The following is an 18191-nucleotide window of genomic DNA, read 5'->3' on the forward strand; positions in this document are numbered from 1 at the left end:
CCGGGCGCGAACCAGGGACCCTATTGAGAATATCCACTGAAGGCAGATCTGGCTCTCAAGAGAAGACAGGCTATGTGCTCACTGCCCACAAAATGAGGTGGAAACTGAGCTGCACTTCCTAACCTCCTGCCAAATGTATGACCATATCAGAGACACATATTTCCCTCAGATTACACAGATCCACAAAGAATTTGAAAACAAATCCAAATTTGATAAACTCCCATATCTATCGGGTGAAATACCAGTGTGCCATCACAGCAGCAATATTTGTGACCTGTTGCCACAAGAAAATGGCAACCAGTGAAAAACAAACACCATTGTAAATACAACCTATATTTATGTTTATTTATTTTCCCTTTTGTACTTTAACTATTTGTACATCATTACAACACTGTATATAGACATAATATAACATTTGAAATATCTTTATTCTTTTGGAACTTTTGTGAGTGTAATGTTCATTGTTAATTTTTTATTGTGTATTTTGTATTCACTTTTCTTTATTATCTATTTCATTGCTTTGGCAATGTAAACATATGTTTCCCATGCCAATAAAGCCCCTTAAATTGACATTTCGAGAGAGAGAGAGAGAGAGAGAGAGAGAGAGAGAGAGAGAGAGAGAGAGAGAGAGAGAGAGAGAGAGGAGAGAGAGAGAGAGAGAGAGAGAGAGAGAGAGAGAGGGAGAGAGAGAGAGAGAGAGAGAGAGAGTGAGGAAGAGAGAGAGAGTTTACAAAATCCAGCACTGTCATTATGTGGTGTCCATCAGGAAGGGATATAGACACACACACAGTCCTGAGCTGTTGACCAGACTTAGAGGTGATCATTGAATAATTTGAATAATTCACTCCGGGGTGAGATTTCCGCTAGGTACAAATCAAAATATTAGTGGGGAAAATGTCAAAGTGCCCCAACATCAGCATCTTGGGGACTGAGAGACAGGGGTAGGTATTAAAGCCTAGGGTAGGTATTACCTTAGGGTGCCAACTCAAGTCTTTTGTTTTCAGTCTTCTCTCACAGGCATAAACATGGTTGTTGTCACAGTAACCTGTTTCTGTAATTGTTCCACTGCTATAGGATGCATTTACCACTGCTATAGGATACATTTTCTACTGCTATAGGATACATTTCACCTGTCTAAACTGTACTCTCTCCCACTCCTACTGTGCACGTACTCTGGACTACCTCAAGGCATTAAAATACATCCTTCACAGTTTCGGTGCTGTGTCATCACTCACAAGGGGACTTTCCACCATGTCTGGTATGAACTTCTCATAGACCTATAATCCATTGTGAAACTAAATGTATTTATTTTTCACTTTAGGTAACAATTGCTGTCATCAAGGCAAAGGGTGGCTACTTTGAAGAATCACAAATATAAAATATATTTGGATTTGTTTAACACTTTTTTGGTGTTATGTGTTATTTCATAGTTTTGATGTCTTCACTATTTTTCTACAATGTAGAAAATAGTTTTAAAAAATAAAGAAAAAAACTTGAATGAGTAGGAGTGTCCAAACGTTTGACTGGTACTGTATGTTTGTCCAAGAAAACATTGAAAATCACATTAACCTGCCTACTTATCAGGTTTCTGGTCAAATAAAGTCAACACCAATGTCACCAAGTATCTGATCTGTTGTCTCCATCGACTGGCCTTTACTGCGCATTACAGATCACTGGGTACTGGGCAGGAGCTTTCCACATACATTTCCAATTGCTGACGAACAGAGAAAGCATAATTATGCAATGCTCCCCTCTGGTGGCAAAATGATGTAGGTTCGTTGTGTCCGTTGAGCCCCAACCCGGATCAAAGTATGTCCTTGTCCATCAAACTAAGCCTCCCCATAAAAACATGCATCCCCTCTTTATTTTTGGCAAGTAGCCTACAGTAGGTAGCCTACACAAATTGCATTAAAAGTGCAATACTCCTAATATAACCGTGTGTTAGTGTGGCTTTTTTGTGTGAATTTATGTAAATCACGAAGCTCATCTGCAGGAAGATTCTCAGCAACAAAAGAGTGATCAAATTAACATCTTCCACCTGTATATACAGCAGTAGGTCTGCCTATGTAATTACCATGTAAACGGTCGCAACGATAATAACATGTGCATAACTGTACCCTTCTGCTCAGGTAATTACCATGATCTAAGTATATCTAAATCATGAACTCTCTGCCTATGCGTGTGTGTCCACGCGCGAGAACCTGTCCTCTGACTGTAAATGGTCCATTACTACACACACCTCTGATTGGCTAATCCTCCCACTATTTCCCAATCAGAGAGCTCGGCTTGCTCCAGCTGCCACATCATAGCAATGGCGGACCGAAGTAGCAGGAATTCCGCGTCCTTGTATTTCCAATCCCGTGCCCATAGGGAGCCGTTGCTGAGCGACCAGCGGAGATCCCAGAAGTCCGCTAACCAGCTGTTGGCTGCTTTTTTTCCCGCTCTCGTCAGATCCAGCTGTTTTGTTCGGAAGACAAAACCGACTGGGACAGACCCGGGAGAAACCAAACTGACTGCTTTGATGCTTGAAGTTGGACGTCTGCCGCGTATTGACACCTCGAGGATTAGACATAGGGAACACTCCAAGTGAAGGGTTCCACAGTAACAGAAATATGGATTTGTTTAGGGTTTTGAATTTGGACGAACTGTCCCATGGACTGGCTGGTCTGTCCATGTTTCCATACTTTGACACGGCGCACTATACTGTGTCAGTGATGGCTCTACGAGAACAGCCAGGTAAGCAAAGGACATTCAACAACGGGTTGTGTTGGACAGGTCCAGCTCATTACAATTGTTCAAACTTTTTTTAATGTAGCCTAATATACCAGCATATTGAATGGATTGGTTCTTTACTTCTCATATTTTAATGGCAATTTGTTGAATGTTAGACCAGGCTACACTTTTTGCTCACCCCAGAGACAGACTTCAGCCTCTCGCTGCTAAATTAGCGTGTTTGAAAGAACATGAAACTTGAGAGAAGGTTCCACACAATTCTCCCTATTTGGCCACGTTGATATTGAGATCGTTTACTATCATGTTTTCATTTTCTAAATCCCCACAACTGGATGGCATACTAAAATTATGCAATGGATTATTGCTGCACGGATATTTTGAGATCCCTCATTTTTAAGAGTAACATTTATGCTTTAGTCCGCTTATGGTTGACCTATTTGCCCAGTTAAAATGAATCACAAGTCACACCACACAAGTCACACCACACAAGTCACACCACACAAGTCACACCACACAAGTCACACCACACAAGTCACACCACTTTTGCATTCTTGATGTATTTAAATATAACTTTTGAAGTACATATTTGTAAACAAAATACATGTGTTGTCCCAGTGATCTTTACACACACACACACACACACACACACACACACACACACACACACACACACACACACACACACACACACACACACACACACACACACACACACACACACACACACACACACACACACACACCCTGTGCTGTATCAGGGTGGTTAGACTCATCATACCACAGTAACTTAGATCCAGACTGTACTGCCGAAGCTTTGCAGACATATTATATTGCTTTTGATACTCATTGCCAGGGATGGGAGGCGAGGCCATCAATAATGGAATAGTCCTCCTTTCTGGTTATTTTCTGGCATCAAGTTTGCCTCCAAGACTCACTGAGGAAACACATGGCCCAAATAAATGATAACAAAAGTGGATTATAACACAGCATGTGTAATTCTAGTAGGAACAGGGCTACTGTACCTTGAGTTGCCTGACACTATTCCACATCTGTTATGTTTATATGTAACTCTGGTCGTGGCTCAGTCTGAAGACAGGTGGACTTTTACTGCCTCAACATGGACCTTTTCTCCAAACAAACCACACATGGGTTCAAGTACTATTTGAAATCATTCAAAAACTTTTAGTATTTACTCTAGTCTCATTGGAGTGTCAGATAGGCCAGGTTTGCACTTTTGCCATTTTCTATTGGTTCCATTGCAGTAGGCAAGTTCAATCAAGCCCAGATAAAGCATTTGAGATGATTTGAAATAGTGTTTGGGCTCAGGTCTGGATCAAACCTCCCATTGTTGTCCCTGGCGACCACAGTGTAACAGCAGTCTATTTTAGAGAAGTGTTGCTTCACTTACTTGTGTGGCATCTCATTCCCTCTGGCCTTGTGTCAATACCTCAGCCTGTACTCATATAGGCTATGGTTGTGTCTTAAATGGCACCTTATTCCCTATATACAGTAGTGCACTATTTTGACTAGAGTCCTATGGGTCAAAGGTAGTGCACTATATAAGGAATAGGGTAGTACTGGGGATATAGGCTCTGTCTCCCACAGGCTCTCTGGGAGTGATTGAGGGATTGAGTAATGGAAGGGTTGGCCTGGTGCAGTTTCCCTTGGCTGTCAAACCATCCCAAAATATCACACTGTCATCCAACACACACTGAGGGTCCTCATGTTACCCCTCCTCTGGGTGTGTGTGTTTGTTTTTTTATTTATTTTTATAAATAAAATAATGGGAGTCTAGAGCCATATCAGGGAGAGATTGTAGAACTTAAAACATTAGAACACCAGAGCTTATGAGAACACCGGAGCCGGAGCTTATTAGAACACTGGTGCTTAATAGAACACTGGTGCTTAATAGAACACCGGTGCTTATTAGAACACCTGAACACCTTATTAGAAGACACCTTTTCCTTATAGTAGCTGGCACATTCTAGACTAGAGGCTCAACGAAAAGCGCTACTGAACATTAGTTTGCCCTTTAGTGTTTATTACAGACTTATAAATAGTAAGATTCTAATTATTTTTCACAGGGACACTTTTACTTGTCTTTATAAAGAAGACTTATCTCAAGCACTGTCCAAACTACACTGAGTGAGGTCTAACATGGAAAACAGAACATTAGTTATAAGACATTGTACTATGAACAATCTGTAACCTAATAATAAGTGTTCCATCCTCTAGCAGGATGCTCAGAGCAGAGAGAGAGAGAGAGAGAGAGAGAGAGAGAGAGAGAGAGAGAGAGAGAGAGAGAGAGAGAGAGAGAGAGAGAGAGAGAGAGACTCTCCCCAGTCTCTCCCAAACTCTAATGGACTATGTGATATACGACTGTTTCCTCGGGATGACATCTAAAGACACATAAAAGTGTTTTATGAACAGGCCTCTATAGAAACAAGGTGCTGTTTGCAACGTAATGAATGTACTCTGTAGACCGGAACTACAGAAAGACAGTGAGACAGGTTACACTACATTCGGTCCCTTCTGTTTGGAGAGCATTTGAAATGATCACAGACTGGGGCCATCTCTTCTAGCCTGGTTCCAGATCTGTGTGTGCTGTATAGCCAACTCCTATGTGGTCGTTGTTATTGAATGTGACAAAACAGCAAAAAACAGATATGGGAACAGGCTATAAGTCCCAAGGATAACACCTGAAGTGCAAGTAGAGCTCAGAGCTGTCTTCAGTTTGTCATTGCATCAGATATTTTCTCCATTTTACCCACAGGTAAGATTTGACTTGCAAAATGTCCTCTGAATGCAAATCAAGCTGATTACCACAAGGTATCTTGAGTCCTGCTGGTCATGGTGTAATAATAAACACGCCTTCTATACTGTCAACTAAACAAGCTGTTTCTACAGTGTGTCTCACTCGACTGGTGTTTGGGATTCTGTGTCTCACTCTGCTGGTGTTTGGGACTCTGTGTCTCACTCTGCTGGTGTTTGGGATTCTGTGTCTCACTCTGCTGGTGTTTGGGATTCTGTGTCTCACTCTGCTGGTGTTTGGTATTCTGTGTCTCACTCTGCTGGTGTTTGGGATTCTGTGTCTCACTCGGCTGGTGTTTGGGATTCTGTGTCTCACTCTGCTGGTGTTTGGGACTCTGTGTCTCACTCTGCTGGTGTTTGGGATTCTGTGTCTCACTCTGCTGGTGTTTGGGATTCTGTGTCTCACTCTGCTGGTGTTTGGTATTCTGTGTCTCACTCTGCTGGTGTTTGGGATTCTGTGTCTCACTCGGCTGGTGTTTGGGATTCTGTGTCTCACTCTGTTGGTGTTTGGGATTCTGTGTCTCACTCGGCTGGTGTTTGGGATTCTGTGTCTCACTCTGCTGGTGTTTGGGACTCTGTGTCTCACTCTGCTGGTGTTTGGGACTCTGTGTCTCACTCTGCTGGTGTTTGGGATTCTGTGTCTCACTCTGTTGGTGTTTGGGACTCTGTGTCTCACTCTGCTGGTGTTTGGGATTCTGTGTCTCACTCGGCTGGTGTTTGAGACTCTGTCTCACTCTGCTGGTGTTTGGGATTCTGTGTCTCACTCTGCTGGTGTTTGGGATTCTGTCTCACTCTGCTGGTGTTTGAGATTCTGTGTCTCACTCTGCTGGTGTTTGGGACTCTGTTTCTCACTCTGCTGGTGTTTGGGACTCTGTTCTCACTCTGCTGGTGTTTGGACTCTGTCTCATTGCTGTGTTTGGGATTCTCTCACTCTGCTGGTGTTTGGGACTCTGTGTCTCACTCTGCTGGTGTTTGGGATTCTGTCTCACTCTGCTGGTGTTTGGGACTCTGTCTCACTCTGCTGGTGTTTGGGACTCTGTGTCTCACTCGGCTGGTGTTTGGGACTCTGTCTCACTCTGCTGGTGTTTGGGATTCTGTGTCTCACTCTGCTGGTGTTTGGGATTCTGTGTCTCACTCTGCTGGTGTTTGGGATTCTGTGTCTCACTCTGTTGGTGTTTGGGATTCTGTCTCACTCTGCTGGTGTTTGAGACTCTGTCTCACTCTGCTGGTGTTTGAGACTCTGTGTCTCACTCTGCTGGTGTTTGGGATTCTGTCTCACTCTGCTGGTGTTTGAGACTCTGTCTCACTCTGCTGGTGTTTGGGATTCTGTGTCTCACTCTGCTGGTGTTTGGGATTCTGTGTCTCACTCTGCTGGTGTTTGGGATTCTGTCTCACTCTGCTGGTGTTTGGGACTCTGTGTCTCACTCTGCTGGTGTTTGGGATTCTGTGTCTCACTCTGCTGGTGTTTGGGATTCTGTGTCTCACTCTGCTGGTGTTTGGGATTCTGTCTCACTCTGCTGGTGTTTGGGATTCTGTGTCTCACTCGGCTGGTGTTTGAGACTCTGTCTCACTCTGCTGGTGTTTGGGATTCTGTGTCTCACTCTGCTGGTGTTTGGGATTCTGTCTCACTCTGCTGGTGTTTGAGATTCTGTGTCTCACTCTGCTGGTGTTTGGGACTCTGTTTCTCACTCGGCTGGTGTTTGAGACTCTGTCTCACTCTGCTGGTGTTTGGGATTCTGTGTCTCACTCTGCTGGTGTTTGGGATTCTGTCTCACTCTGCTGGTGTTTGGGATTCTGTCTCACTCTGCTGGTGTTTGGGACTCTGTGTCTCACTCTGCTGGTGTTTGGGATTCTGTGTCTCACTCTGCTGGTGTTTGGGATTCTGTCTCACTCTGCTGGTGTTTGGGATTCTGTGTCTCACTCTGCTGGTGTTTGGGATTCTGTCTCACTCTGCTGGTGTTTGGGATTCTGTCTCACTCTGCTGGTGTTTGGGATTCTGTCTCACTCTGCTGGTGTTTGGGATTCTGTGTCTCACTCTGCTGGTGTTTGGGATTCTGTGTCTCACTCTGCTGGTGTTTGGGATTCTGTCTCACTCTGCTGGTGTTTGGGATTCTGTCTCACTCTGCTGGTGTTTGGGATTCTGTCTCACTCTGTTGGTGTTTTGGACTCTGTGTCTCACTCTGCTGGTGTTTGGGATTCTGTGTCTCACTCTGCTGGTGTTTGGGATTCTGTGTCTCATTCTGTTGGTGTTTGGGAATCTGTCTCACTTCACAGTGTAAACTGGTGTTTGTTGGATTCTAACAAGTGTCATTTTCAAACAATCTTTTTATTAATAAAAATTGCAACAATGGTGTTTTGGACTCTGTGTCTCACTCTGCTGGTAAAAATGTTTCATGGCTGGATTCTGTGTCTAAACTCTGGTGGTGTTTAAAACAAGATTCTGTCTGTTCTCTTCATATCTCAACACAGTTATGCCCTTGGTGTTTGGGATTTTGTCTTTGGCCACACACCAAGCTCCTCACTCTGCTGGTGTTTGGGATTCTGTTGTCTCACTCTGACAGGTGTTTGGGATTCTGTGTCTCACTCTGTTGGTGTTTGGGATTCTGTGTCTCACTCTGCTGGTGTTTGGGATTCTGTGTCTCACCAGTCTGTTGGTGTTTGGGATTCTGTGTCTCACTCTGCTGGTGTTTAGGGACCAGTCTGTGACTCAGAGACCAGTCTGTTGGTGTTTGGGATTCTGTGTCTCAGAGACTCTGCTGGTGTTTGGGACCAGTCTGTGTCTCACTCTGCTGGTGTTTGACAGGACCAGTCTGTCTCACTCTGCTGGTGTTTAGGGATTCTGTGTCTCACTCTGTTGGTGTTTTGGGACCAGTAGACAGTCTCAGAGACCAGTAGACTGCTGACAGTGACCAGTAGACAGGACCAGTCTGTCTAGACACCAGTCTGCTGGTGTTTGGGACCAGTAGACTGTGACCAGTAGACAGAGACCAGTAGACTGGGACCAGTAGACAGTGACCAGTGACAGAGACCACTGTGTCTCACTCTGTTGGTGTTTGGGATTCTGTGTCTCACTCTGCTGGTGTTTGGGGACCAGTCTGTGTCTCAGAGACCAGTCTGTTGGTGACCAGTGGGATTCTGTGACTCACTCTGTTGGTGTTTGGGACCAGTCTGTGTCTCACTCTGCTGGTGTTTGGGACCAGTCTGTGTCTCACCAGTCTGCTGGTGTTTGGGATTCTGTGACATTCATTGTGTCATTCCATAACAATTTACCTACAGTACATGACAGGGACCAGTCAGAATGCAGAACCAGTAACAGTGCTCACCAAACCTTCAGAGACAGTGTAAACACTGCCTCTCTCCAGTCAGAGACAGTACTGTACATTGTTGTGGAACCATTCTAACAAGTGAGAGAGACTGTCATTTTTAGACAAACAATAATTTTTATTAATAAAAACCAGTGCAACAATGAAGCCAGTGGAGACCAGTAGACGGCCACTCTAGACAGAGTGACAGAGACCAGTAGGACCAGAGACCAGCTCAACAACACCAAAAATGCAGAAGTCTTATATAGTAGACCTAAAAACCAGTGCTTAATCATGGCTGGTTCCACCCCAGTCCCAGGTAGACCAGGGCATCATAAACTATCAGGTGTGTGAAATCATAGCGCTAAAACAAGTGATAACGCCAGTTCCCAGTTACTCCCAGTTTCCAGTCAAGCCAGTAGACCCAGTCTGTTCCAGTAGACTTCATATCTCAAGACACCAGTTATAGACCCAGTAGAAAGATAAAAACCAGAACAGCTGCGGTCACTCTCAAATGATTTTTAGTCTTTGGCCAGTAGACAGGGACCACCAAGCTCCCAGTAGACAGGACCAAAGATGATTAGAAACCAATTACAGGTCTGTTCTATTCCTCAAGTTAGTAGACTCCAGTTGACAGAGACCATTCACACCATGAGACCAGTAGACAGAGACCAGACAGAGACCAGTAGACAGAAACCAGTAGACAGGGACCAGTAGACAGAGACCAGTAGACACCAGTAGACCCAGTAGGCAGAGACCAGTAGACAGAGACCAGTAGACAGGGACCAGTAGACAGGGACCACTAGACAGAGACCAGTAGACAGAGACCAGTAGACAGGGACCAGTAGACAGAGACCACTAGACAGAGACCAGTAGACAGAGACCAGTAGACAGAGACCAGTAGACAGGGACCAGTAGACAGGGACCAGTAGACAGAGACCAGTAGACAGAGACCAGTAGACAGGGACCAGTAGACAGAGACCAGTAGACAGAGACCAGTAGACAGAGACCAGTAGACAGTAGAGACAGAGACCAGTAGACAGAGACCAGTAGACAGAGACCAGTAGACAGGGACCAGTAGACAGAGACCAGTAGACAGGGACCAGTAGACAGAGACCAGTAGACCCAGTAGACAGAGACCAGTAGAGACAGGGACAGAGACCAGTAGACAGGGACCACTAGACAGAGACCACTAGACAGAGACCAGTAGGCAGAGAGAGACCAGTAGACAGAGACCAGTAGACAGAGACCAGTAGACAGAGACCAGTAGACAGGGACCAGTAGACAGGGACCAGTAGACAGAGACCAGTAGACAGACCAGACCAGTAGACAGGGACCACTAGACAGAGACCAGTAGACAGAGACCAGTAGACAGAGACCAGTAGACAGGGACCAGGACAGACCAGTAGACAGAGACCAGTAGACAGGGACCAGTAGACAGGGACCAGTAGACAGAGACCAGTAGACAGAGACCAGTAGACAGGGACCAGTAGACAGTAGACCCAGTAGACAGAGACCAGTAGACAGGGACCAGTAGACAGAGACCAGTAGACAGAGACCAGTAGACAGAGACCAGTAGACAGGGACCAGTAGACAGAGACCAGTAGACCAGGGACCAGTAGACAGGGACCAGTAGACAGAGACCAGTAGACAGAGACCACTAGACAGAGACCAGTAGACAGAGACCAGTAGACAGAGACCAGTAGACAGGGACCAGTAGACAGGGACCACTAGAGACCAGTAGGCAAGACCAGTAGACAGAGACCAGTAGACAGGGACCAGTAGACAGGGACCAGTAGACAGAGACCAGTAGACAGAGACCAGTAGAGAGACAGTAGGAGAGACCAGTAGAGACCAGAGACCCAGTAGACAGAGACAGAGACCAGTAGACCACTAGGACCAGTAGACAGAGACCAGAGACCAGTAGACAGAGACCAGTAGACAGAGACCAGTAGACAGAGACCAGTAGACAGGGACCAGTAGACAGAGACCACTAGACAGGACCACTAGACAGAGACCACTAGACAGAGACCAGTAGGCCAGTAGACAGAGACCAGTAGACAGAGACCAGTAGGCAGAGACCAGTAGACAGAGACCAGTAGACAGGGACCAGTAGACAGGGACCAGTAGACAGAGACCAGTAGACAGAGACCAGTAGACAAAGACCAGTAGACAGAGACCAGTAGACAGGGACCAGTAGAGACCACTAGACAGAGACCACTAGACAGAGACCAGTAGACAGAGACCAGTAGACCCAGTAGGCAGGGACCAGTAGAGATCAGAGACCAGTAGACAGAGACCAGTAGACCCAGTAGACAGAGACCAGTACACAGGGACCAGTAGACAGGGACCAGTAGACAGAGACCAGTAGACAGGGACCACTAGACAGAGACCAGTAGACAGAGACCAGTAGACAGAGACCAGTAGACAGAGACCAGTAGACAGAGACCAGTAGGCAGACCAGAGAGACCAGTAGGCAGAGAGAGACCAGTAGACAGAGACCAGTAGACAGAGACCAGTAGACAGGGACCAGTAGACAGGGACCAGTAGACAGAGACCAGTAGACAGGGACCAGTAGACAGAGACCAGTAGACAGAGACCAGTAGACAAAGACCAGTAGAGACCAGTAGACAGAGACCACTAGACAGAGACCAGTAGGCAGAGCCAGTAGAGGCAGAGTAGACAGAGACCAGTAGACAGAGACCAGTACACAGGGACCAGTAGACAGGGACCAGTAGACCCCAGTACACAGGGACCAGTAGACAGACCAGTAGACGAGACCAGTAGACAGAGACCAGTAGACCCACTAGACAAAGACCAGTAGACAGAGCCAGTAGACAGAGACCACTAGACAGAGACCGGTAGGCAGAACCCGTAGACAGTGACAGAGCCCGGTAGGCAGGGACCAGCAGTGACCGGTAGGCAGGGACCACTGCAGGGAACCACAGAAGGACAGCATTGGTAGTTATGAAAATCTCTTACTATTGTAAGAGGGAAAGGGGATACCTAGTCAGTTGTACAACTGAATGCATTCAACTGAAATGTGTCTTCCGCATTTAACACAAACCCTCTGAATTAGAGAGTCAATATTCATGCAGATATAGTAAACAAAGCAGATACATACTTCATTTTCCCTCACAATATCCACTGGGCAAATACTGTAATTCACAAAAAGGAACATTCAGTAGTTTCCCATGACATAGTGTAGATGAAATATTTGAGGCTCTTCATGGGACTATTGAAACACAAACATCTCTTGGACTCACAGTTCCCTTTACTTGCAGAAAAGCTTGTTTACTCATTCGTCAGGGATTTCCTGTATTGACAAGCAACCTCTTCTACATGCAGAGTAGCAACAACCCACTCAATGAATAATGGTCCCTAGCTGGCAGCATAGCATTCACCCATTCTTAATGGCTTCTCTGTACCAAGGCATAGACAATTAGCCTGGTCCCAGGTCTGCTTTTGCTGTTTTTCCAAATGAGCCTGGTCCCAGATCTGCTTATGCCTCTTGCAAGCTGTTGGGAACTTTGGAAAGACAGCACAAACTGATGTGGGATCAGGATAGTAGACAAAGCACAAGCTTCACTACTTACAAATGTACTCAAGCTGTATGCAGTGGAACTAAACGCGTTGGTTGGCAAAACCTCTTGATTAGTTCTGCTTTCTCAACCCACTAGGGACTAGTGGGTTGCTGTAAATGATAGTCTGTAAATATCAGTTTCAACGTTGTTGATAAGATCCCAAGAAAATGTCATTAGTTATCTATACATATTTTAATAACAGCTACAGTAGCATTTAAAGAGTAAAAAAGCATTAAATTAATTGTTTTTACTTACTTGCGTAGCTCGGTACTAAATAATGTACATAGTCATTAATGTTGTGCCTTTGCTGATGTTGCAGGTTATGTGTCCCAGTAGACAGGTATGTTACTATTTCACCAGTCATTATTGTAACCATCCCATCCACCTGCTACTGTACTACTACAGTACTACTAGTACTACTGCTACAGTACTACTGCTACAGTACTACTACAACAGTACTACTGCTACACTACTACTGCTACAGCACTGCTACAGTAGTACTACTACTGTACTACTACAGTGCTACAGAACTACTACTACTACAGAACTACAACAGTACTACTACAACAGTACTACTACAACAGTACTTCTACTACAGTACTACTGCTATAGTTAAGACCGAGCCATACACTCTGTATATATTGTATTTCTCTGAGTAAATCCAGCTTCAGGGATCCACTGTCGACAAGTCTTTTTCCCAGAAGGCTTTGTCCCGGATCTGATGCATGCATGGATACCGCTCCATGCTTATTTTTTTACAACCTTTATTTTACCTAGCCCGGTCCCAGATCTGTTGGTGTGGACTTGACAACTGTTTGCATGAGGAGTTGGCAAGAGAGCACAGACAGATCTGGGATCAGGCTATATTTAAGCTTTGTTGCGTCTGTGTTATGGAGACGGAGCCATGGCTTTTCTCCTCTTCTAATCCTGCTACCACTATTATATACAGTGGGGCAAAAAAGTATTTAGTCAGTTACCAATTGTGCAAGTTCTCCCACTTAAAAAGATGAGAGAGGCCTGTAATTATCATCATAGGTACACTTCAACTATGACAGACAAAATGAGAAAAACAATCCAGAAAATCACATTGTAGGATTTTTTATGAATTTATTTGCAAATTATATGATGGAAAATAAGTATTTAGTCAGCACAATTGGTGGCTGACTAAATACTTTTTGCCCCACTGTAACTGTTTCTTAAGCTTATTAAGAGGTTATTAAGGCTGTTAATAACCTGCCGTCATTTGACTACAACCTGCTTTCAATTGAGGATTTGCATGATTGCAGTTATTTTGATTAGTGACGTTGTTGTGGTGTTGAGGTACTATAACCACTATTTCAGTTACTGTGCTCCAATGCCAAATGCTGGCGACCATGGAGGCTGTCAGTTCTGACGTACATGTGTGTTCAGATGGCTACTGCTGTGCAAAGCTGGCTGTCCATCTGTAGTGAACAGTGATGCACAAAATATGATTTAATCAGCTATTCAATGGTTGTGCAAATGCTGGTTGTTGGTACGGCGACACCTGCGAGTTGTAGTTGTGAAGAATCTTTGTGCGTGTGTGTGTGTGTGTGTGTGTGTGTGTGTGTGTGTGTGTGTGTGTGTGTGTGTGTGTGTGTGTGTGTGTGTGTGTGTGTGTGTGTGTGTGTGTGTGTGTGTGTGTGTGTGTGTGTGTGTGTGTGTGTGTGTGTGTGTATAACCGTGTACCTGGGTAATCACTCATCTGTATTGTTGTAGCCAAGTCATGTGATGTTTGATGATATTAAACAAGAGTGTGTGAGATGCCCAGTGATAGTGAATGTTCCACTGCTGTTAGTTTCTCCTGTTAAACCTCTCTCCTCTTTGATATGTTGATGCTGGAGTTTTGTTGGAGTTTGGCCTGGCGGTAACATTGACTCTGCCAACTCCAGACCACTCATTATCCCAGGAGATCTGCATGTGTTCCATCTCTCTCTCTTTCCGTTTCTAATCCTGTTCTAATTTTCTCATTTCTAATGTTCCATTTTAAGTACAAAACATCTAAACCAGTTCGTTACTGGTGTTAGGTTCTAATTCTCAGAGTACAAACTCAATGGACACTATGAATGCTTTAAACCAAGTTTATTCATCCCGTGGTAGTATACATACCCCACTTTGGATGGAGTCTCCTCGTTATCGCAACACATTGCATCATTATTGCAAGGCAGGAAGCTGAATGATATCAGCCTTAAACGGTTCCTCCCCTTATCAGTACTGCCACGTGTGATCGTTTTCCCTGCACTCAGCCCCTCCCAAGCTTCATTATGACTCCACCCCTCATGTCTCTTTTACAACTAATGATTCATCATAGTTAAAGCTCAGAAACCAGACCTATCACTATACATGTATTTTATACAACACAACATTCTTGACCTTGTTGCTGTTGAGTTATTGAAACAAATATAAAGAATTAAGTGTAGATCTACTCTGCGATGTCTGCAGTATGCAGTATTATAAAGGGCCCTACAGTAGTTGTGGTCAGGAGATAGAACTGTAAACTACATGGCTTCATAGTTAGAACTGTAAACTACATGGCTTCATAGTTAGAACTGTAAACTACATGGCTTCATAGTTAGAACTGTAAACTACATGGCTACATAGTTAGAACTGTAAACTACATGGCTTCATAGTTAGAACTGTAAACTACATGGCTTCATAGTTAGAACTGTAAACTACATGGCTTCATAGTTAGAACTGTAAACTACATGGCTTCATAGTTAGAACTGTAAACTACATGGCTACATAGTTAGAACTGTAAACTACATGGCTTCATAGTTAGAACTGTAAACTACATGGCTTCATAGTTAGAACTGTAAACTACATGGCTACATAGTTAGAACTGTAAACTACATGGCTTCATAGTTAGAACTGTAAACTACATGGCTTCATAGTTAGAACTGTAAACTACAAACTGGGCTTCATAGTTAGAACTGTAAACTACATGGCTTCAGAAGAACTGTAAACTACATGGCTACATAGTTAGAACTGTAAACTACATGGCTTCATAGTTAGAACTGTAAACTACATGGCTACATAGTTAGAACTGTAAACTACATGGCTTCATAGTTAGAACTGTAAACTACATGGCTTCTGTAAACTAGTTAGAACTGTAAACTACATGGCTACCTAGTTAGAACTGTAAACTTCATAGTTAGAACTGTATGGCTACTGTATAGTTAGAACTGTAAACTACATGGCTATAGTTAGAACTGTAAACTAGTTAGAACTGTAAACTACATGGCTACATAGTTAGAACTAAACAGAGTTAGAACTGTAAACTACATGGCTACATAGTTAGAACTGTAAACTACATGGCTACCTAGTTAAACTACATGGTATAACTACATGGCTACAGAGTTAGAACTGTAAACTACATGGCTACAGAGTTAGAACTGTAAACTACATGGCTACCTAGTTAGAACTGTAAACTACATGGCTTCATAGTTAGAACTGTAAACTACATGGCTACCTAGTTAGAACTGTAAACTACATGGCTACATAGTTAGAACTGTAAACTACATGGCTACCTAGTTAAACTGTAAACTACATGGCTACATAGTAGAACTAAACTACATGGCTACAGAGTTAGAACTGTAAACTACATGGCTACAGAGTTAGAACTGTAAACTACATGGCTACCTAGTTAGAACTGTAAACTACATGGCTTCATAGTTAGAACTGTAAACTACATGGCTACATAGTTAGAACTGTAAACTACATGGCTTCATAGTTAGAACTGTAAACTACATGGCTACAGAGTTAGAACTGTAAACTACATGGCGTCATAGTTAGAACTGTAAACTACATGGCGTCATAGTTAGAACTGTAAACTACATGGCTACAGAGTTAGAACTGTAAACTACATGGCTTCATAGTTATAACTGTAAACTACATGGCTACATAGTTAGAACTGTAAACTAGTTAGAACTGTAAACTACATGGCTACATAGTTAGAACTGTAAACTACATGGCTACAGAGTTAGAACTGTAAACTACATGGCTTCATAGTTATAACTGTAAACTACATGGCTACAGAGTTAGAACTGTAAACTACATGGCTTCATAGTTAGAACTGTAAACTACATGGCTACAGAGTTAGAACTGTAAACTACATGGCTACATAGTTAGAACTGTAAACTACATGGCTACATAGTTAGAACTGTAAACTACATGGCTACAGAGTTATAACTGTAAACTCCATGGCTTCATAGTTAGAACTGTAAACTACATGGCTACATAGTTAGAACTGTAAACTACATGGCTTCATAGTTAGAACTGTAAACTACATGGCTACAGAGTTAGAACTGTAAACTACCATGGCTTCATAGTTAGAACTGTAAACTACATGGCTACAGAGTTAGAACTGTAAACTACATGGCTACATAGTTAGAACTGTAAACTACATGGCTACATAGTTAGAACTGTAAACTACATGGCTATAGTTAGAACTGTAAACAGAGTTAGAACTGTAAACTACATGGCTTCATAGTTATAACTGTAAACTACATGGCTACAGAGTTAGAACTGTAAACTACATGGCTTCATAGTTATAACTGTAAACTACATGGCTTCATAGTTATAACTGTAAACTACATGGTTATGCTTGTGTTTAGGACAGGAGGTTTCTGTAAACTACCCGCCTGCCTCTCCAGGAGTCTTTGATCCTTCAGATTAACCAGCCTGACTCTACAGGACTTGGCTAGAGTTGGGATAACCTTGTACACAATACCAGGAAGTAGATTACTTGGGAACTGGAAAATTAAGACTATAGAAGGGCCAGATTCATAGTGCTGTATATGGCTCTTAAAGTTAGGGCATCAAACTACATGGCTACATAGTTAGAACTGTGTACCTCCTATGCTCACATGATGGACTAGTCAAATACAAGATCAAGTAGTCAAGTACAGATTAAGTTGTTGGTAAACTACATGAACCTGATGCTGTGCACCAGCTAGCTATAGCTAGGCTCATGATGTTATTGCTTGTTTTCCTTTTATTTTGAAGCGCTTTGAGATAGTAGGAACTGGATCCTATTCTTGACCAGTACAACATCACCATGTGAGCATAGTATATTTAGCCTTGTTTTTAATTGACCGTAAAATGTGTTAGTCATAGTAGGTGGGGTTTATTAGCTTGCTTGCCACACAGTTTGTGGTTTTATGACCTTTTGGCTGACCTGAGTGACCCCGCTACCAGTGTCTGTCCCTAATACTCAGAAGTCTTAAACTAGGATCCAGGATCAAGAAGTATCTAGAATTGATTTATTTGAGGCAGTGTCCATAGTCACAATCCTGAAAGCCTTTGCATATGGGGAGACAGTACAGACACTGAGCAGATACCAGCACTAATCAACAATCAACTTTTGAGCTCTAAACGGGATATCATATCCATTGAAAATGGTGTGTAGGTGAGATGAGCACATATCGTGCCTCTGGGCCTGACCTGTTCTCAATTGTATATCTACTGTCCCTGGAAGTCTGAATGGACCTTCCTCAAACTGTTCATGAATGTTTAACAGCCCTGGAAGTCTGAAAGGACCTTCCTCAAACTGTTCATGAATGTTTAACAGCCCTGGAAGTCTGAAAGGACCTTCCTCAAACTGTTCATGAATGTTTAACAGCCCTGGAAGTCTGAAAGGACCTTCCTCAAACTGTTCATAATATATAATAATAATATATGCCATTTAGCAGATGATGTATTGCGCTTTTATCCAGATAGTAGCTGGACTTACAGTCACCATGTG

General features: G+C 43.4%; 1 protein-coding gene across 1 annotated transcript in view; it reads left to right on the top strand.

Annotated features, from left to right (window-relative positions):
• Positions 1-2310: 2310 nt before the first annotated feature.
• Positions 2311-18191, top strand: part of LOC118391628 (trimeric intracellular cation channel type B-like) — a 37492-nt gene continuing 21611 nt past the window's right edge. Inside the window, exon 1 of the mRNA XM_052458473.1 lies at positions 2311-2736. Within this exon, the coding sequence (XP_052314433.1) occupies positions 2613-2736 (124 nt within the window). The 5' untranslated portion in view covers positions 2311-2612. The remainder of the gene's footprint in view (positions 2737-18191) is intronic.

This window comes from Oncorhynchus keta, chromosome 12 (genome assembly GCF_023373465.1).
Source record: "Oncorhynchus keta strain PuntledgeMale-10-30-2019 chromosome 12, Oket_V2, whole genome shotgun sequence".
Lineage (NCBI taxonomy): Eukaryota > Metazoa > Chordata > Actinopteri > Salmoniformes > Salmonidae > Oncorhynchus > Oncorhynchus keta.